This window comes from Conger conger, chromosome 2, assembly GCF_963514075.1.
Source record: "Conger conger chromosome 2, fConCon1.1, whole genome shotgun sequence".
Lineage (NCBI taxonomy): Eukaryota > Metazoa > Chordata > Actinopteri > Anguilliformes > Congridae > Conger > Conger conger.
Window position 1 is genome coordinate 20,849,268 of NC_083761.1, and position 23,104 is coordinate 20,872,371.

The 23,104-nt window shown below is 44.8% G+C and overlaps 1 protein-coding gene across 3 annotated transcripts in view; it reads right to left on the reverse strand.

The window, feature by feature from the left end:
- Positions 1-402: 402 nt before the first annotated feature.
- Positions 403-23,104, reverse strand: part of armh3 (armadillo like helical domain containing 3) — a 61,014-nt gene continuing 38,312 nt past the window's right edge. For all 3 annotated transcript variants that reach the window (XM_061225370.1, XM_061225369.1, XM_061225371.1), the window contains exons 23-26: positions 22,381-22,456; positions 14,001-14,079; positions 2,683-2,799; positions 403-1,333 (exon numbers count right to left, since the gene is read on the reverse strand). In XM_061225370.1, coding sequence (XP_061081354.1) covers positions 1,241-1,333; positions 2,683-2,799; positions 14,001-14,079; positions 22,381-22,456 — 365 coding nt within the window. In that variant the 3' untranslated portion in view covers positions 403-1,240. The remainder of the gene's footprint in view (positions 1,334-2,682; positions 2,800-14,000; positions 14,080-22,380; positions 22,457-23,104) is intronic.

The window sequence follows — 23,104 nt, forward strand, 5'->3', positions numbered from 1 at the left end:
TGAGCGAGGCGAGGCAGATGATGTCGCAAAATGTTTAAAAAGTCAAAAGTTCATTGCCAACTCCAACTTGTGCCCATCCCTCATGCCCACCCCCCCCAACCCAAAAAGCACAGCGCAGAGCAGTCAACACCACAGGCAAGGCAGATAAATCTCTCCTATCAGACCTACCTGCAGGAGGGAGAGCTGTCATAATCCCTAAAGTCCTCCCAATGCCGCACAAACAAGATCTTTTTCTTAAAGCCAACAAAACCCAATAAAACTGCCCCATAAGATTTCCTGAAGGACAGTGGAGATTTTTTTTGATTGGTCTCTCCTGCAGAAACTTAACCATCAGTCTTCCCATCACCATTTCGCGGCCGCGAATTATCGAACAGATCAATGAGTAAACAAAAACAAAAGATGTTGGGGTAGGTAGTTAGAAATCACATTTATTTTTTTCTTGTATTCTCCTTTTAAAATACACAAATAAAACCGTTACACTAGCGGGAAGAAGGAAAGCAGGATCGCCGCTTGCACACAGCCGGGAGAAAGGGGGCGCTGTTCCAGTCTGTAGCAGCTGTTCCTGGGGTCAGCACCACCAGGGCGAGACGGGGCTCCGGTCAGTATTCTCCCCCGTCGCCCTCACGTTCTGACACCCAACTCACTACCCCAGCGCCCAAAACACAAACCCTTTTCCCCTGTTAATTGAAAAGAAGAGGAAAAAATCTTAGCCAGCCTGAGCTATTGGCTAAATTCAGGTTTAGAGGCCACCGCCATTCGGTGTCTTCCACTCTCGTGTTTAAGTTCAGTTTTTTATCCAGTCACCACAAAAAGAAATTAGAATCTAGTTAAATATGCACAAAAAATACCAAAAAAAAAAACAAAGAACTCAAAAGCCCTTCATGGTCAGTGTCTATACTGTAGATGCCCCTTCATACTGTGCAGGTATTGAGAGGGCCCCAAAACGAAAAGTGTAAATCAAACTAAAGCATCTTCATGGGTAACGTCTTGATTAGCAGGGATCGGTTAGACAGTAACACTTATTGTACAGTGTTGGATGAGGAGCTGCTCTTGTTCGTTCGTTGCGCCGCCCTCCTTGCGTGTACGGGCTGAAGCAAGCCCGCTGGTGCCCCCTACTGGAGAGGAGTGCAGGCCGGGTGAGAGCGGGTCTGACATCGTCCAGGGTGGGCAGGGGATGGAGGAGGAGGAGGAGGAGGAGGAAGGAGGCGGGCCGGACACCCCCTTCTCCGCCAACCTCCCCTCACGATATGGAGGAGAACTCCTTCAGCAGGACGTCCTGGCTCAGGGTGTTCAGGGAGACGTTCTTCCTCACATTCAGGCTGATGGAGCGCACCTACGGGGGGGGGGGGGGGGGGGGGGTGGAGAGAGAGCCTGGCATCACACACCGGGACACAAACACCCCTTATTAACCCTGTCAATCCCGAGCCCAATATCAAGTGGCCCCACCTAAATCCCAAGGCTCTTTGGCTTTGGGTGAGAAAATAGAGAAAATCAGATCTGGGTTTTAACTGGGCCTCAAAACAATCGCATAGCAGTAATTTTGATTGGCTGAAACGGTAGGAGGTCGAGAGTGCGATATGGCGCTCATGGGATTTTACAGTCGTTAGGCTTCAGTGTTTCAGTGCCATATGGCACTCCTGGGACTGAGAGGGTTAAGAAACGCGGCCGCACTTATATAACCGCTCAGCTTGGGGACAGATACTGCTGAGCTAAGCCCGTTGGGAGTGCCGTCCGCCATCTTTTTTTACAATTTGCATTGGGGGGGGGGGGGGGAACAAGCTCACGCAGCCGGGCTGAGTTTCCACAGCCTCCGGGCCCCAGAGCCCACGCTGTGGTTTTTTTGATCGATCGGCCGTTGTCAGCGGAGACGGTGCGTCTCGTTGGGGCCCCCGCGCCGGGCACAAAAGCCCCCCTAATAAGCTGACAGGCTTCATTACCGAAAATAAGAAAGATGTCCCCCGCCACAACCTTCCCAGACAGCCCAGAGAAACCTGTCACTGTTCCATCAGCCCAGGGGCACCTCGCCCTCCCCCGCCTCCTTCAAGAGGCGAAGGGTAGGGAGACGTTGCCTCTGCCTCTCTGTAAACTGCGAAAAATGGAGGAGAGAGACTTTTTCTGCTGGTCTGGCGCGCCGCGGTGCCAATTACCAGGAGGGAGAGAGCCATTTTTCTGCTCGATTCGGCATGCCCCGTGCTTCTGCCCGTCCCATCGCCAGGCTGGGGGACTGACAGGAGACAGAGCGGCACGGGCGTGGAGCGCTGCCTGAATGGCAGAATGTTTTCTCATTCCGCGGAGGAGGGAGGTTAGAGGTGGGCACGGGGACGGTCTGGCGGCTGAATAGCTTCACGGTTCGGACACTGGCGATCCGTTACATTTAATAACTATAAATGAAGTGCCGCAGCGTTTCTGCAAGCGTGGCCTCAGCAGTTATTTGTCGTTTGAGTCTCTCCTGCTTTGAAACGTCCCCTTCTATCAGTGGGAAACGAGCTGCTGGCCGCCATTTTATCAACCGGCAGAGCCACGCAGTGCTTATGCCAGAGTAGGCAGCTGGTACTGCAGGCGCTCCTGATACCATACAGGAATATGGACCAGGTCCTGAAGGCTGGAGCCCTCTCCTCCCTATGAGGTTCTATGGCCCAGTTACGTGCTGCCCTACAGGGGTGCTGGATAGTCAGCACTCACCAGTTCTTTGAAGAAGGCAGCCTCCTTTGGCTGCTCTGAGTAGCGCTCATACTGGTCCAGTCCATCTTGAAGCTTCAGGGTCAGCGTGTCATAGTTGGAGCGTACCACTTCCAAAACCTGGGTGGGGGGTGAGGGAGAGGGAGGGACCAGAGAAGAGAAATCGGTAGTATTAAGACCTGGAACACTGCAAATGTACTAGATTATAATAAAATATATATATATACATATACACTAACCAAGCACTTTATTAGGTATTTATTAGACTTATTTTTTAGCCTATACACTGAAGAGTTAGGATGCGTTGTGTGTTCAGAAATGCCCTTCTGCATACCACTGTTGTAATGTGTGGTTATTTGCATTACTGTCACCTTTCACCAGTCTGGCCATTTTCCTCTGACATCTCTAATTAACAAGGCATTTCTGTCTGCAGAACTGCTGCTCATTGGATTTCTTTGTTTTTTTTTTGCAAACTCTAGAGACTAGTGTGCATGAAAATCCCAGGAGTTCAGCAGTTTCTGAGATACTCAAACAACCCTGTCTGCCACCAACAATCATTCCATGGTCAGTCACTGGGATCACATTTTTCCCACATTCTGATGGTGGATGTGATCATTAACTGAAGGTCCTGACCTGTATCTACAAGATTGTATGCATTGCACTGCTGCCACTCAAGTGCTGCCACACAACTGATTAGATAATCGCATGAATAGGTGTAGGTGTAATAAGGTAAAAATGTTCCTAATACAGTGCTTGTATATTAGGGCACTTTTGTCAGTGGTATCATTTAACAGGTATCATTTAATTAAACTTGACTTGGTTTAATTGCAATTAAACAACCACACAAATTTGGTTAGCTAATTGTTTGATTTATTGATTATTTTGTGGACTCTTTTCCAGAGGTCAGGGGGGGGGGGTATGTTTTTTCAGCTGCAGGTACTGAGTGACCAGCTACACTGCAGACGGGAATCAGGTTGAAGACAGGGATAAAATAGCGGTAGCATTGTCTGGGGAGGAAGGGTTGTCAGAGCGAACGACATTAGAACCCTTGAGTGAGTGAGTGAGTGAGTGAGTGAGTGAGTGAGTGAGTGAGTGAGTGTGAGAGAGAGAGAGAGAGAGAGAGAGAGAGAGAGAGAGAGGAGAGAGAGAGAGAGAGAGAGAGAGACCTGCCCGTGAACACGTCCGAGTTCTCGTCCGAGACCCTCGTCACCAGCATTAAGACGACGTTCTGCCACCGGGCTGTCGCCCAACAGCCGCAGCTCGGCCAGTGAGGGACGGGGCCCGGGTCCCTGCTTGAACCCTGCGGTCATTCTGTGGTTCAAGTCAGCTCGGGCACGTAAATACCGGCAAATGAAGGACTGCCCGCCCAAGGGCACAAACTCCTGGAAGGAGAGCAACGGGACGAGAGCCTGCAGATTTACGGTCTCCTTGAGTGCGGGACTGCGAGCGGAATGAAAATCGGGGGAGATGCGGTTTAGCTCATGCCGGGAGCTCTGGGCTATCACAGGCTGGTCGGCGTTACTGAATTAGTCATTTCCAAGGCAACTGCACAAGATGACTGGGATGACTATTTTCACTGGCCCTCACTCGCTTAATTTACTCAAAAATTATGAAGAGCTACACAATAAACAGTTAGTCTAAGCTAAAAACAATGCTTGCTCAATGACGAGCCGGAATTTAAATTTACGGGACAGACACTCACTCTTTCAGTTTGGAAAACATGAGTTCTAAATCACTTCAAATTCAAAAAACATAGCTGCAAGTAGAAATTATAAGGTTCCGAGCACACAGTGCAAAAATAGAAAGAGGAAACATAATGGAACATGGACAAGTTAGACAGGCAGATAAATAAGTGGTTTTGTGTGGATTGGGCAGGCGGTATTCTGGGGCAACGTGACCGTTGTTTTGATCAGTGTTTAGCCGGGTGTTTGCTGTGCTTGAGTCTAAGTAGTCAAATCAAGAAGGTTTTGCTGAGATGTGACAAATTATCTGGATGGATAGATACTACTCTGGGTAAGTGGAGACATAATTTCATTTTTGGGTGAACTGCCCCTTTAATGAATGGGAATTTGCAAATAGGACCAATAATAGAAAAGGGAAAAAATAGTTTTGTACATAAAACAAAATGGCAATAAATCAAGATGGTGGACAATGGCAAATACGTGTTTGGAGTTTGGTTGGTGTCAGTTGGCCTTGCAGGGTTAAAGTTATCGACCAAAATGTGAATGTATGCATTATATCGCACAAGCTGGCAAATACCTATGTGATGCCTTCCCTGAGTAGGGGGGGACATGGCAGCCCACCTGCTGAATATCGTTACTGCATGACTCTAGTACTATGTGCTTGGAATCCTAAAAATGAATCTTCCATTAAATGGTCCATAAAAATGGAAATTTATCGTCTGGCTTTTCCTGTGGCCTCCGTATAAAACTCAAATGTGCGCACGCACGAAGCCGCAAATCATTTTTAAAGTCAACGCAAATCAACAATCAGTACGTGTGCCACACATACACAGGCACACCAGAATTTAGCTAGTTTTCCCACAGAGAACAAAATCGAACCATCCCCTTTGAAAAATGAGCTTGAATAGCCAGCTGTGCTGTAAACAGAATCAAATGTGTCAGGTTCAAAGTTAGCCAAGGTAAGAATAGGCTAGATTTTTTGGTCTTAAATTTAGTCTTAAGTTGTATTTATTCAAACTTTGTGTTAGACGAGCTATGTAAAACAAAACGATATTAATGTTCTAAAGGTTTAGTCATGGACTAAAAACATTGTTCTGAGGGGCCGCATTAACCGGTGGATACTGGATCCCCACACACAGGGACAGAACCTCGACCCCAAGGCACATTCACAAACCCAGAGATGGCCTCTCCTGAAGGGTCTCATGGAATCGCTCAATCACAAAAAAGAATCCGGCAAAAGCAAGCCACAAACACAAGAAAAAATGACTGCTCATCATTTTTAATGAGCCCGGATGCTACTAAATGAACCATTGAACTCATAAACTGCAGGGTTTGGTGAAGTGGTCTATAAGAGGGCTAGATTAAATCAGAAGTGTGACAGGGTGTGGACACATTGGAACTCTGTCCCCGACACAGGATTCAGGTCATTAGGCACTGCTGCTCGGAGACATACTGAGTTTTACTGTGGATTTCTTTGTCAATTATCTGCGACTCATTAATTTTTTTTGCCCCATTTCACTGAGGTTCATAAAACAATATTTCTTCTGCAGCTTCAGTCTAGTTAATGTGATACGCTCTTACAGGGAACAAGTCTATTTTTATAAACACAGCGACAGTTCCTGTGCTTACACAGATAATAATTCTATAAAAAGAAAGACGTAGGCACAGCATATTTTCATTAATTTGTGAAATTCTTAATCCCTGCCTTTAGGGAGAATTTTCTGCTCTTATCAAGTTTTCACTGGATATGCTGTGGTTCAAGCATAAAATAAGGGTCTTATAAGGAAAGGATCTTTTTTTTATTTTTTATTTCCGGGAATTTTTTCCTCACATTCTATGAAGCCGTAATTATCCCATGATCCCAAAGTCAAGCTATCCATATTACGCTGTATTACTGGCCAATACAGGGAGTATTAAAACCGTACAGCTCCTCCGATCCGCTCACCTGATTTCGGTCTGCTTTTTGGACTGCTAATGGTGAAACTGCTTCCTGTAATTTAAGCACCACATCATTATGTTTTAATAAAGTTATAAAGGGGCATAAAAAGTCATTAAGTCTCTTTTCATCTCTCTCGCTGTCTCACGCACGCACGCCTCCACGTCAATATAGTATAAAAAAATCGGTCTCATTACCTTTCTGACACCCAGACTCACTATCATTCTCTCTCAAACATGCCCAGAATGACCCGTTGAGCCATTTTCAGTGACCCGTTTTGGAGATCCGCCCAGAAATGATTGGAGGGACACCGCTGACTAACAGCAGCAGTTCAGAGGTCAGGACTCTGTGGCAGGAGAAACAACCCGTGAAGCACCCCACCTCCTGATCTCATGCCCCTGAGCTTAATGAATCGATGAATCAACAATGAATCAGAATCCTCACCTGAATCCCTGGAAATAAATAGGCACTGAACACACTGCACTGTCGCATGGCAACCTCAACACTGCCACACATACCCTTTCCCAGCCTATGAGAGATACACTTCACACACAGCCCCGCCCTTCAGGCAGCCCCTCCGACAAGAAACTCCAATTACAGATCCTGACATGACAGCTCCCGGATTTTAAGCATTCATCAAAAATGCTACAGGAATAGGCCCACTGCAAGAAAACCTTAAAATATCAACTCACTACTATCCATTTTGAAAGTTTTAAAACTATAAGACAAAATGCTAAAGGTTTTAGACTGAACAAAGGGCATCAGGTATCTATAATTAATGAAGGTAAATCTAGTCTGTTGAACAGGATGGTACAGCTCCAGCTGATAACATTTATTATGACTTGCTATTGATTTTCTCAGCAGTGGAATTTATTTATAGGCCTGCACGAGCAGGTTCAGGAAAGGTTCCTTGCTCATAGGGTACCTCACCGCCCCAGACCAAACCCCACCAGACAGAAAGGGGGACAGAAGAAGCCCAAAATTAGCTCCCCGACCCCAGTCATGGATTGAGGCTTCAGACATATAGCTGGAGTGACCGTTGGCCGATGACAACCCCTAGCAAACTCTCCAGGACACTTAAGACAGCTAAATCAGGGGCTAGCTAATATCATGCACAAGATATAACGGTCCTGGTCTCCATTAATTTACATAAAAGGGTGTCATTTTCAAACGGGGTCGTGACATCTACATATTACCACACATTTACTTATGTCCCCAAGCAGGGTGAAGGAATGGAGACTGAAAGATTTTTTTAACGTGCTTTAAAGAGATTATGGGTCGGGAGAAGAGGAGCCCTGGCATTAATTTAAAAAGCCTGATAGATGTAATTACTACGGCCTGAGCATTAAATGAAGTGCTGTTGCATAAGCAGCGGAGATACGCAGCTTGTCATTTAGACGTGGAAATTCATGTCAGCAGACATGAGTGCTGAGTTTGAATCGAGTTATTTAATTATTAATCAAATTAAGAAGTGACCACTGCACTGGCTTTCCCAAAGCAAATGCCCTGTAATGAGACTCTGACTTAAATCGGGATATGCTCAGAGAAGCGTGTCTGTTCGGAACATGTTACACTCACCGTCGAGAGCTTCTCCGGACTACGACAGCGTTGGACTTTGTGTTTCTTTAATTAATACACGTCTCAAAAGGCCAGGCTACAGTTAATCTTCGTCACATCGTTTGGCAAATTCGGAGGCAAAATTAACATGGCGCTCTCGAGCGAACAGACCCTCGCACGCAAGAGCCCCGCATGCTGAAAACAGGAGACAAAATGGGTCGAGAGGCAGGACTGAGTCAGAGATAAGAACGTTGCTGCTATTATGAAGCTCAGGCTTCAGTAACCCCACTGATTCATTTGCTCTTTTTTGTATTTTGAGGCCCACAGACGGTGCGAGACCCCATTGTCGATTATCTGCAAAGCTTTAGTATGCAAAACTGGCAGAAAACATTGAAATTGTTGTCACTACACTAAACCACCTCAGTGGGGCTGACATGGATGAACTATATACCAGGGTTCTCAGCAATCAAACGGGTTGTTTTTGGCACTTAATGTTGTGTTTATTCCAATCATATTTTGAAATACTCAGCACAATGAGTTTGAATATTGAATCACCCAGATGATGTTCCTCAGTCAGCACATTTGAATTATCAAGTGAACATTTATCTGTAAAACCTTCCGTTCAGTCAGTTGGCTGACAAGTTGTCAAATCAAATCAAATGTATTTGTGAAGCACTTTTTACAGAGAACTATCACAAAGATGCTTTATAGAGTAAACAAAGGAAAACAGGAGAAAAACCAGGCCTAAGCCCCCAAAAAGCAACCACGGTATTAAAAAAGCACTAGTAGGAAGGAAACACTCAGTCGAAAGTTGTCAGTCGAGCCTTCTGCACATGCTGCTCTTCTAGCATTTTTGCGGTTTCCCGTGGGGATTTGACTCCCCAGTAGGGAATTACTAAACCTCGATCCTGGACCTTTGCACTAGTGTTTGCACTGCATGTCTCCCTGGAAAAGAATGCATGCCAAAGACCAGTAAAGCAAAATGCACAGCCCAGTAAGAAAGGTGTTATATATCTGCAAGTTTATGTTGAGTGCATATCTATCCATCCATCTGTTCTGCAGTTGAGCATCCCAGACTATTAAAGAGCTGCACAGGTTTTGCAATTCGCAACTGATTAAAGCATCATTAGACAGACAGTTCTGAAAATGTTTTGGACCGCTTTGGGGTAATGAAGATTTGTCGATTGGTTTCATAGGAAGATCCAGTGTCAAGCTGACAGCTTTTTTTTATGGAGCATGTGAAAAATCACACCGATCTCTCTCGAAAGCTGAACCTTTGGACAATGTCCAACAGGGAGAAAGTAATCAAAACTTTGGGGGAAACTAATCAAAATGTTCAGATATTTATGATTTGAATATTTAAAGTTGTCTTTTTTGAAGATCATTTGACCCTATACAGCATTTAGGAGACTTATACATACATAAAAATGCCTAACTTGATGAATCCCTCTGGCTGTTAATCCACACAGCCTCTGTAGGCATGCGTATCTGCAGGTGTATTTGCAAGATCTCCAGAGGAGAGGAGGATTTTGCATCCACTGTGTGCACTGCACTGTTACTGCATCCACAGTGCACAGTTCCACACTGTACTCTGTCACTGCATCCACTGTGTACACTTCACAGTGTTACTGCATCCACCGTGTACACTGCACTGTTACTGTATCCACTGTGCGCACTGCACTGTATCATTGTATCCACTGTGTACACTGCATTGTGTTTCTGTATCTACTGTGTACTCTGCAGTGTTACTGTATCCACTGTGCACACTGCACTTGCAGTTAATATTTCCTCTGAGGGCAGGGCCCTTGAGCCCCCTGACAAACAGCGGAGTGAGGTATGCCTGCCCCCGCAACCCCCTGCCAAAACACAAGCCTATTCATTAGGAGAAACATTTATTCTTCTCTCTGGCTGAAGGTCGATGCAGGCTCCAGTAGATGAGGCATCCTGTTGTTTTTTCATCTTGACACATCATTAAGTTGTACTTTAACTTTTTTCCTCACTGAATAAACGCCATGCACACACGCACGCACGCACGCACGCACGCACGCACGCACGCACGCACGCACGCACGCACGCACGCATACCCACAAACCAAAAATTAAAGACGCAGAGGAAATTAAGGGTGACGAGCTGTCTGCCTAAGGTTGGATCATTTATGCCGTTTTAAGGTTGTGAAAAGCAGACAAGCAGCGGGGACCGCTCCATTACTTAGGAGCCACGGATGAAACTGAACAGACCTCAATAAGCAGTACTGTGCTGGCATATTAAGTGAGGTAAACTGGAGGACTTAATAGATAATATGAATCTGTAGGTAAAAATAACTTATCGGGTAGCCAGTAGGCTAATCCTGCTAAAGGCCTAGTTCATACCGGGAATGCTCCTTTACATTACATTCAATTGGCAGATGCTTTTATCCAGTGCTTCCCGAAGTCACTGGAATAGAGTGCAATTCTGTGAGGAAGTAGGAGCTACCCATAGCCGTGAGCCAAGTCTAGTTTGCACAGTACGACCTAAGGCACTCAATACAACTGTGGCTAAGAATTCGACCAATAACGGTAAACTTAACTTAAATTGTTTCCTAGTGTCAATACCAGTGAACATTTGTGTGCATAGCTGTCAATCAAAACACACATGCTGCTGGCAGGAGATGGTATATTGCAGTGATTGGTTCCACAGGGCTTACTGTTAGGGTATTCTAGCAGACACTCGGTGTTAAAACCTTGTCAATTCTCATAAATTGCGTTGTTGTTATGTTGTTATGGCAGCAGTGTTGACACTAAGTAATGAACTGGAACAATTTTATAGTTTTTACAGTATTATGGAGTTATGGTTCCCGCTGGAACTGGGGCTTGAGACATTGGGTTTTTGCGGAGTGACAACCCGACCGTCTGTTACTGAATGCTGACCGTTCCAGCGCTAGGCAACGGCTGGCAGACACAAACAGGTTTGAGTTCTTGAGATTGCCCTCATCTCACAGCAGACGTCCTACGGTCGACTGGGCGCCCGCAGTCGGCCGTCAACAGCAAAGCATGATGGGTACCCCTCTGAGGCGGCAACTGCAGGGCTCTGCTGGAGATCTGTTCGGCGGACAGGAATGACGGTTGGCGGCGGGTGCTTTTGAGGACGGGTAGGCCTGCTACTTTGAAGCTACGAGACGAGTCAAGAAATACAAATGGCCCTTCCAAATTTAGAGAATGGGAATGAGTTACTGAGAAAAACTGTATAAATAATATATCCTTCCGAGTCGTACTGCAAGCTGTTTGGCGGTCCACGTGCTTAAACGGAATCAGATTTGGGGGGGGGGGGGGGGGACTGCAAGAACGACAGCCCTGAAAATAGGATAAGCAAACATTTCACAGCTCATTAAAGGTGAAGACTGGCATTCAGGACTGAGGGGACAGGCAGATACAGAGAGAGAGAAAGAGAGGGACAGTCAGAAAGATAAAGGGACGGAGAAAGGGAATAAGGAAAACGAGAGTCACAGCGCCATCTGAGACGAACGGAGAGAGGGGTGCTGGTGGGGACTGGAGAAAGAAAGGAAGACTGCTGTGGAGAGAAAGAGAAAGACTACACAAAGAGACAGGAACAAACCTGCTAACTAGAACCCCCTGATGTGCAGGATGCTATTTTTGGGCCTCCCTGGCCGTCGATAGCAGTGGCATAATGGGGGTTCAATGGCTTCAGGTAGTGTCACTACAATGAAAACTAGACCCACTCTAGGCACAGCCACAACAGCCATTTGCTATGCTGTTCGTCTGGCAAATGAAATAACAGTGCAAACAAAATGAAAAATCATAACTGAAGAATTCTGAGTGTGAGTGTGATCGTGGACTGGATCTTGCGGCTTTCAATTCCGAAATGAGAACTGGTCCTGGAGAGCAACAGAGGGACACTGGGGGCCCAAGATGAAGGGGTAAATGTTCACCCCATTGGTACTTTCACCATGTTTTTAGCAAATGTGCATGGAGGAAAATCTGCAAACCAGGGACACACAACATAACCAAAAATGACTGAAGAGCTGCAATTGGTGGCAGGTGGGCGTGGGACTTTTCCACATGAGAAAAGCAAGACTTTCACTTTCTAAAAAACGCTGAATTAAAAAAAACAAGTCTTGCATTATGAATGTGCTGAATGTATTGTGTCGGTGACAGGTACAAAACATTTCAATGCACTCCAACTTTAAGGCGTAACAGGGCAAAATGTGAAGATGTTCAATGGGGGAGAATTATTTCTGAGGGCACTGTAAATTTTTCACAAGTTCTACTTCCTTCTGCAGGAGGGGTTCCTTGTCTGTGATCTCGCCATCTGAGGAGCGTTGTGGAGAATCAAAGACCAGACGCATCAAGGCGAGCCGCACTTCAGCATTCAGTTCAGGAACTGAGACACTCGAAATGCGTGTGATCACAGCGGATGTGGTACGGACCAGAAGCATCTCATAAGAGGGAATGTAGGGTAGGCATTTTGTAACAATCGCAAGACACTTTTAAAAAAATGCTCCGACACTCTCTGATCAACCTCTATTGAAATTGTACCTGTACAGTCAGTGCGGAAGCATAATTTTATAAAAGGCTTCACATCTCACTGAGTTTGTTAATTTTATCCCAGCCACAAAACACGGTTTCTTAGCCCTGCACTAGCACACCCAAGTAGTTTTGATAAATGTGGACACCCCAAGGCCATGCATAGTAATTATACTGGATCATAACCCTTTCAAACACAACAGCTTCCTCAAATGGACATAACCCTGAGCCAGGTTCTTTCAGTGGAATGTAACTAACATAAAGATGCATACCACACACAGTCACATTCACACGCATACATGCATATACACACACACACAGTCACACACACACACACACACGCCCACACGCACACGCCCACACGCACACACGCACACGCACACACGCACACAGTCACATGCGCGCACACACACACACACACTGAAGCGGCAAATGCCTTCTATGTCAAGGGGAGGTTTATGGTGGCTTTACAAACCAAAAAAAGAAAAATACAATTGTAAAACATGGTTTGGTCTCCGTTGCACTATTTGCAGTTTTCTATCAAACAGGGCAGGAACACAACAGTACCCTTGCAGAGCAACCTGTGGTTTCTGCCCCAAGTGACCCATGGAGCCACAACTCCTGTAGAGATGCACAGGGCCACAAGTCAGGAGGACTATCATAGGTGACATAGGCAAACTGGTTCGGCACACAGGTCAGGGTGCACTGCGGGAAACGTTTGGTAGCATCAAAGTACTGACTTTAATTTAATACATGAAACGTCAAAATAAACCAACCAAACCAACAAAAAGGTGTTAACTTAAGGGGTAACAGAACTTCTGGCTGCATCCAATGGTTTATAAAGTTGACACAACAGAGCTCAGATTTGACCATGGACAATTTGTTGAAGACAGTTTTGCACCAGCATTTTGACTTATTGAGTTAACTGGGTGTGAGGAGATGAGGGTCGGCTAAACAGAGCATTGATAGATCTGGATCAATGGGTACACACTTGATATTAAAATGGCAGAAAAAAAATCATGACAGCCAATCGGAATGCTCCGACATGGGCTGCTGTTGCTGTACAGTTTGTCCCAGGCAGCTGCGCTTGGCGATTGGCCAGCGACTTTTAGCATCACGTTCCCCATTACTCAGCATAATATTCTTTCCCCCAGATTATCAAGTGCTCCAGGGCACCGCTGCCCCAAGACGAGGTACAAACTGCCCATGCAGGGCCGACCCGCGGACCTTCTCCTCATTAAAAGCAGGCCTTTGGGAAAATGATTAAGTCCAGCCCTGGAACTGACACATAATTATTAGAGCGGCGGGGAAACCGACTCATTAACTCTGATCATTTTTTCAATTTTCCATTTTCTTTTAAACAGGATATTAGTCCGCTGACCTTCTGCACATTTGTTTGAGGCGGTAACATTTCGTTGGCGAAAAAAAGAAATCATAAAAAGTCCACAGAAGGAATGGGGGCCTTTCTGGAATGGGGTCACCGCGTTGTGTGTTTGATTAAACCTCCTGTGGCAGTTCCTTTTTTTATTATTATTATTATTATTCACCATTTCAGTGCTTTTCATTTTTCTCTCACTGCCCGTTGCTTTCTGAAAACCGGATTGCTCCGCAGTCGAAGGGGCTTACCTGATCCTCCGACAATTGAGAGATGTGGTTCACGGCTGCGTATGACTCAATCTTGGGGTTGAAGTGATTGATTATAGCCCTGCAAAGACAAGAGGGGGGGAAAAATCAGTTAAAACATCCAACTGACCGTGCTAAAGTCATATACGAACAAGCACACGCATGCACCCGTAGTAGCGCACGGGCGGCCTGTAGCGTAGGGGTTAAGGTAAATGACTGGGACCCGCAAGGTCGGTGGTTCTAATCCCGGTGTAGCCACAATAAGCACAGCCGTAATCTTGTATTGCTCCAGGAGAGGATTGTCTCGTGCTTAGTCTAAATCAACTGTACGCTCTGGATAAGAGTGTCTGCCAAATGCCATTAATGTAATGCACCCACAATTATTCTCCTCTGTACTCGACTGCCGTATTCTTTGGCCTTTTTGTCTATGCAGCCGACTACGTGTCCTTTCTAATTAGAAGCATGCGTACTCATCAATCAGTACATTAACCAGTACATACAAGATAACACTCACTCTCCTCAGTGCCTCCAGCCACTGTAAGCTTCAGTTCACTTAGATCCATATAAACTCATCCTTTGGCTATCACGGTCTTGTTTAACCCCTTGAAGAGTACGTTTTTTTATCGTGCTTTTCTTTCAAAATCCTTAGTTACTGTTTTAGAGCTCCGTTGTTTTCAATTACCTATTGCATCAGCATTTGAATATTCACTTGAGAATGTTCTTATCACATATTCATGATCCTACGACTTAAAGGGGGGTAACACAACTCTGGTCCTCGAGGGCTGGTCTGCGTACTGCTTTTTGTTCCAACCAATTGCCTTGTTCTTAATTTGCTGGCAGCTCTATAAATTACCCTGGTTCAAGCCTGTACTTGAGCGCAGTAAAATCATTACGATGCACTTGCAGTCTGCAGCTGTAGCCGGTACTCATACACACGTCAGATAAAATACGATTGAGTCAATTAAATAATTAAGACCAGAAGTTGGGTCAAAATCCTGAGCTCGTTATAGCCTAAAAAGCTAAGTGGCTTTACAATGTCGATCGCCTTTGCGTTTACTTTTGTCAAGCCATTCAGTTTGTGACGGCTAATGAATTGAACCGAATTTCAATTTAATATATTGGTAACGTTAGATAATGGATCGGCCATTGTTGTGCTCCCCTGCCTGACAGGGTTCATTGAATTTTCAATGGATACCACAACATTGCCCACCCCTGCGCCACCCCCCCCACACACACACACACACACACACACACACACACGTTTATCTTTCTCAGTCCTTTTTAGAGATTCCACCACCCATTGTCTGCCTGATCTTGTCCGGACTCTCCAGCCATTGGCCGTGAATCTGCAAACCCTTACCCAATAAAACGTCCGCACTCTAAACCTGAATCTCCCCACAAAATCGGGAACGGGAGCACTTTGTTGGTGCCCGGAGCCTGGTTCGGGCCTGTAGATGGACTTGATTTACGAACTCCCCCACCACTCTCCCTCACACCAGTTTAATGTCTACCTAGCGTACCGTTTCAGGGCCCTCAGCAGTCGTCCACCCAAACGCCGGAATGAAATGTTCCGACTTAACGGGCAGCAATCAGAGTGCCTGCTCGAGGGCTGCCCATCTTTTATACATCTCCCTCTCCCTCCCTCCTGTCGAATGAGGCAAGGGCACTGGAGCGCTGAACCCAGCTACTTTAGGCACGCAGCTCGCTGCTCTTCCTGGAGGGTAATGCTTTATGTTGTACATATTTAAAACACCGCCACCGCATCTCACATCTCGGAAGCCCTCTTCCCTGATCCCGGCATGAAAACTGCATGGAGGCCATCGGATCCATTTTCGCCCGGCAACAACGAGGCTTCGCTCCTTCGTGCTCGAAAAAGCCACCTTTGCACCTTCTCAGAAGTTTTTAAAGGCTCCCCACAGAGAGCAATACAGCATAGCTTAAAGGGACAGTGGACTTCCTGAGGTCTCAGCTTCATTACATGTTCTCGGCCCAGACCGTTCTCATGTGTGATAGATGAAAGCGTACTCTACATATTTCCAGAAGTTTCTGATGACAGGCCGGCTTTTCAGTGACAGGTTTATAGAGTGTGGAGGGTTTTTAGTCAAAAGTAAGAAGATACACTTCCACTCCTAAATCAGCTTGTGCCCTGTTCAGCACCTTACTCAAGACCTGAACTACAATGTCCAAGCTTACAATTATCCTCGACTACCACTCATACGATTACACACAGCACACTTATCAGTCACACAGACACACTTGCTTGTATGGCCCATAATCCTTAGCCAACCCAGCTACATCTCTCAAACTGAACTTAAAGGAACTAGACTTAACTTAGACTTAGTTATCCTAGGTGTTCATATTTGTAGTTTCGGAGTATTTACCTCCCACTTCGAGGGTTACCGTTGCTCTTAACCCATATTTATGCACTTGTCTTCTCATTGTAAGTCGCTCTGGATATGCGTGTCAAATGCCAGTATTGCAATGTAAAGCCGGTGACAATCATTATGCTGATACTGCAAGAAGTCTTGGCCTTAGTTTGCAGTCATTCAGCTGAAATCATTGTCAGTCAAAACCTGAAGCTTCCTGGTTCCTACTGGCTCTGCAAGATTACATCAAGGGGGCAAGGTGCAATATCTGGGAATACAGCAGGGATGAATGAAAATATAAAGCAGAAGCTTCAATATCACTTTTCAAAATTACTTTATCTTTGTAAATATTACATGTGTATCAATACCCATTAAATTAAATTGTAGCTCACAGAGAGAATGTGGCATTTATATATTGCACTGAGCGGAATTGAATGTCTAGTATGCGAAACAAAAATGGCTTTATCTTCATAAATTCTTTATGTCAATAAATCAGCTTTACAATGCAAGATGCAAGGTAAATCTACGGGGGCACACAAAGTGAACTGGGTCCTGCATTTTAAAAAGCTGTTTTTATTTTTAGCAGACTAATTTACTCTTCTTTTTCACAGACATCAATACAGTCTGGCAGTATGGCACTTAATGAATAATCGTTAAACAATCATTCAATTTTACGGCTCTCAAACTTTAAATCTGTGGAGGAGGACAATGGCATCAGCCAAGAGATAAACACAGCGGCATCTGCTTCTCTTCACTATTAATTTAACGGCGCTGAACACGTTTGGCATTTAAAACAAGTAAAAAAATCAAGGTATTTTTTGTTTAATGATGGGCAATTGATAAAACTAGACCATGCAGTAAAGACAAAGTACACCCTGATCGCATACACACGAAAACTAGATTTTGTAAGTACATAAATTCCTTCTGGTGAAAACAATATCTTTGGAAGTCTTCCATCCAAAAAGGCTGGATCAGACCATCCAAAAAGAATATTTTTGGGTGGTTATATCAAGTGGTTGGTTGTCAAATTGGTGATCTGCAGTAGCTTACTTGAGCCTCAATGACCAACTGTAAAATTAGTCCACAATCTACCAAATGGCAGAGGCTTTTAATAAAACAAGGCTTGCTTCTATATTATCAGCCAGCTGAAGAAACCTCCACATACCCCACACACTTCCTTTTCTTCTGAACGTTGTGATGGTGGGTTGACCTAATGTAGTCACACAAAAATAGAAGAGGCCTGCGCTTCTGCTCTTATACAGCACCAAGTCTGAAATCTCAGCAGACACTATTTTAGGACCACAAGATATTTTTATTGGTTTCTAAAAAAAAAAGAGCATTGCGGTCAAGGAACAGGTCTGTAAATAGGTGAGAAAGAAAGAGGTGATCAATCTTCACATGGTGAATAAGGTTGTTCTCTCCTCCGTTTGGTGATGTACAGCTTAAAACTGAATCTCGACGCAGATGGACAGTCAGACAAACAATCGATTGCTTGCACTACAGCTGGATCCTGGAGCAAGCCAGTAATCCAGAATTGCTTCCTAAATAATCAAGCTCTATAAACGGATACTGTGAAGTGTCCTGTACTTTTTTTTACTGTAAAAAGCTACGTGTAAGGGGATTCCCTTACGTCCTCTTCCTGTGATGTTTGCAACCATTCCATATGTTCTATTATAGCCCTTAAAGGGCTAAGTGGTACGATGAACCGTTTATGTATTTATTTTTTACCCATTACCCGATTTGTGATGGTCATTGGTGTCTTCTGAATTGACAGTTCTATGGATTTTCCCATGCATTGAAATAAAAGTATATAATATTATACGTTTGAACATATAGATCATTATCCACGTTGTTTATAATATGCAGCTTTTTTTCTCCATTTTTATTAAAACCCCAATCATTCTGGAGCCCAGTGTATGTATATGTATATGTATATATATTTATATATATTTACAAAACCACAGAAATATAATACTATCAAATGTTCTTATTGAGAATGTATGTTCAGCCAAATTCTCCAAGTCATGTTAGATTAGCAGTAGTAACACCCACCTCCAAATTTCAAACACAATAATCTGAAAAATCTGCATTTAACGATCAGTTCATTTGGGTTCTATTAATAGCTGGAGGGGCCATGCAGGTTAATAATCCGGCTTTTGCCGACAGCAATCACAACATTTCAAATGGCCATTTTCCTTTTTTTTTTCATTTTTCTATGAAATGAATACCTCAGAAAGCACTTAAGGCAGAGAAAAGCTTGCCAGGTTGTGTAGCAGAAGTGACTAGCCCAAATTGGGAGTAGCTATTTAGGTAATTTGTTTTTCTTTTAGACTACTGTTCTTGGCAATACCACAACCTTAAATCCAATAGAAGTCCTGCAATCATGCCAATCTAGATAGATATGTTCTACAGTCCTCATTGCAGAAAATTAAATGGAAATTCTGTATAACTGCAGGTCCAGGATGTATTAGCTTTATTGCAAACCTAAAGTGGAAAAGGTTTATTAGAATCTAGGCACCAGACAAGGGATTTAAATTGCATCAATCCAGAACATGACTTATTCAATCTGGAGAGAGAGAGTGCCTGCCTGGAAGGAAAGCCTACAGACATTGGGGGCCTCTAGGACCGGCTTGAACAGCCCTGCAGACACCGTGGCCCTCCAAGAGCAAGTATAATTAGCTCTGTATACACGGAGGCCCTCCAGGACCAAGTGTGATTATCTCTGTATAGACTGTGGCCCCTCCAGGACCAAGTATGATTATCTCTGTATAGACTGTGGGCCTCCAGGACCAGGGATGTTCAGGCCCTATAGGATCTGAACGGGGTGTTGAGAGTGCAGCCCTACCTAGGGAGACCTAGACCGAGTAGCCCTGCATGCACTGCGGCCCTCCGGAATACAAACAAAAAACAGAAGCAGTGCCATCTTTGCCAGGTCTCATGGTGTCATTCGTATCATATCCTCCTTCTGGCCAACTTTCTCCACAAGTATTAATAATAATAATTTGATATTTAGCTGATTTTTCCAAAGCGATTTACAGTTGATAAGACTGAGCAGGGTCCCAGACCTACACAAACCCCACAGTGTTGCATTCTCTCACATATTGCATAAGAAACCAGTCACTAAACATGCAGTTACTCAACAGTAAACACAACCCTCATCAAGCAAAGACCAAGCAATTAACAGCTGATTCCGAACTCATTAAGAAGCTTGCTGAAATCAGCAGAAGTGGTGCCCGGAAACCATCAGCAACAAATGTCAATGAAAATCATCAGGTCCCAGATGGGCATCAACAGGCCATGGCACCATTAACAGCAGCCTTTGACTTAAATGGAGACCACCAGGCAAAAAAGATGATATCTAGAAACTATCTTTCTCCTGCCAGAAATCCAATCGGCTGTAGCACGTATTGAGGGATTAGCCATCTTGGTGGACTGGGAAGATAATGACCAGAGCCTGAATTAAAACTCTGCCCCTCGTCCTCTCCGTGACCTCAGAAGGTCTCCTGACACTCGATTGCTTTCTTCGCTAATCCTCCCTCTCTCTCCCGGCTTGCCGGGACTCGGTTCAAATCCGACAGTGAATGAAATGGGCTCGTTCGACCAGGCTGAAACCAGGATGGGGGACCGGCCGGAACAGGCAGCCCTCTGACCCAATGTGATCACAAACACTCAGTTAGAAGCCTGGAAACGTGAACGGAACAACAAAAACCGATGTTGACAGCGCCTTTGAAAGACACCTTGAGCTGTGATCTGAATCACCGTGAAATAGAATAAAAATAATCTACTACACCAACTATTTCAAGACCTACTGATTTAAAACTACAAGCCCAACTGCTCAAACAACCAATCCTACAGCTTCTGAACAATTTCAACAAGCAGCACAACTTTTACAATCTCTCCAGTCCAAAAGTCAGTGAAACCCAGTCACATGGAAACTTGTTTAACACACAGTTCTGATTCAATTGCGCCGCATAGATTTGGAAAGTCCAAAGAATAGTTTGGAAATAGTTTTCCTCAAAATTAGCAAAAGCATGTGAATCCTAGCTACACTGGGGCTTGAACCACCAACCTTCTGGGTCCAAACACCTAAGCCATGAGGCTGAACATGTTTGATTACTTCCACCAGGCCTCATGATAACGATTTATGAACACAGTATTGCTCCACATAAAGGTTAGAAGCTTGTTTGACCTTGTTTGGCCATTTAACCAATAATTTCTGTGAAATATACAATATCATTCAGCCATATATGTGCAATAGTTTCAAAACAACAAGTGCAAATCCAATAGGTTTTTGTCAACACATCAATAATGTTCAAAATCGTGTAGCACCTGTATTGATTTTAGATCCACCTGACTTTACTGGTGATCAATATAAGCCTTTTCATATCAATCAAACCACAGTTGAACACCGTGCAAAAATGTAACCTTTCGAAATCGCAATTTGTGGCCATTTTGTTCCCTGAGATCAATGGCTGGTTCCTCCCTATTGTCAGGATTTAATTTGGAGAATAGGATCAATAGGATCCATTAGAGATTAGGGGTGGCCGATCTTTCATGTCTGCTGGACGAAAAAGGGCCAGTGTGGGTGCAGGTTTTTGTTTTAACCCAGCACTACGAGACTCCAGTAATTCTACTAATTAACTAATTACGGGTCTTCAATCAAGCCCTTGATAAGTAGGTGTAATCAGGGGTCTTAGAGCTGGGCTGAAATGAAAAACTACACTCCCACGGGCCCTTTTTGGATAAGATGGTGCACCCCTGCATTAGATATAATCTGAGAAGGCTGTTGGTGTTGTGCCGACTCTAATGAAACTTTAATGGGACCGAGCCAGTGTGACAAGCAGGTAATGAAACGAGACAGCGACATCAAATCTACGGCCCGAGCCTCCAATTTGGGCGAGACGCTGCTCTCCATTAATCCAGGTGACTGGTTCACTACAAGTATAGAATCACAGATAGAGCCACTCCTCGCCTAGGCTGCACAAACCTCCCCTCCGCCGGCCTTATAAATCTCATTCCGTAGCCTAATGTTTGCGCAGGAATACGTGCGGTCGCGTTCGCCCCAACGCCGTGCGAAATTACACCGGAGTCTGCCGTGCTTTGTGTATGTGCCTGCTTGAGTTTGGCAGTATAGACGGGTGCCTGCATGTATGTTTGCATGTAAATATCGGGCATGCCTGTGCATCTGTAGGAACGTGTGCCTGGGACAATTGTGTACAATTGCGCAGAGACGGCAATTTGAGTGCGAGCTGGCTGGGGAAAATTGCTGGCTTTTTGCTGGGGAAAGAAACGTAATGCCTTCCAGGAATTCTGGCCAGCAGAAAAACCAATAAACAAACAAATAAATTAATATTCACATGCTGGAGCCTGTTTTCACTTATTTTGTCTTAAAAGCACAGGAACCACATGGAAGACACGGTACTGTAGAAAGGAAGCAACAAACTATCGGCTCAAAGCCACACTGACAGAAGGAAAAGCTCCACTGCCACTTCAGCTGCTGCCCACTTCCACACCAGGAAGTAGTTTGTGGTTAGCTATAACAGCCCTGATGTTATTTTATATTCAATAAAATGTTGAATGTTGACTGTTTTTACTCTGCCAAAACCTGTTGAACTAGAATAGGCTGAAAGACAAGCTTCATGAAATCAGCAAATTGTCACTTTGTTGTCTTGTTAAATGCATTGTTATACACGGTAAACATAGCAAATGAATGCATTGTCAACTATCCAAATGGACCTATTTGGTGTGGTGAACAGCCAGAATTGATTTTACTAGTTTTACAAAGTTTTTCTTTTATTATTATTATTATTTCTTCAGAAAAAGATCATTTCTCTTCATTCAGAAGAAAATATATTTAAATCAAGAAAAATTATGCAAGATGCATAATGATTTGGCTCATCGGTGCATATCAAAATTATAATTTTTGTTTTCAAAAAGTCCAAAAAAACGAAATGATGTTGTTATATCGCTAACGTGAGGGAGACAGACAGAAAGAAAGGCAGAGACTTGCGCCTTACCTGACATTGACCAGTGCGTGAGTGACTTTGCTGGCGGGCTCCTTCCACTGGCCGGCATTGGTGGAGACTCTGAGTACTGAAGCACAGGGAGACTCAGCGTCAGGGAACAGGTAGGGGAACAGGTAGGGGAACAGGTCAGGGAACAGGTCAGGGCACAGGTCAGGGCACAGGTCAGGGCACAGCTCAGGGCACAGGTCAGGGCACAGGTCAGGGCACAGGTCAGGGCACAGGTCAGGGCACAGGTCAGGGCACAGGTCAGGGCACAGGTCAGGGCACAGGTCAGGGCTCAGTCAGGCACTCTCACACACTCTCACACACTCTCACACACTCTCACACACTCTCACACACTCTCACACACTCTCACACACTCACACACACTCACACACACTCACACACACTCACACACACTCACACTCACACACACTCACACACACTCACACACACTCACACACACTCACACACACACTCTCGAAGCAGGCTCTCCCTATTCCTCATCGTAAGGGTAAACACACTTTTAAACACGCCGCAGCCCATCTCCCCAGCGAATCCTTAGGTTCCCGTAAATCGCCTGCCCTCGCTCCTGCACTCACTCGTTAACTTGTTTATGTTTTTTTCAGTCGCAAGCGCTCTGCAGAAATGGGCTCCGGGATTAGGGGGAGATTTAATCGATTGCAGCATGATAAGATTCACCTCGGCGTCGCAGCGCCATGGGTTTCCCTTCGTG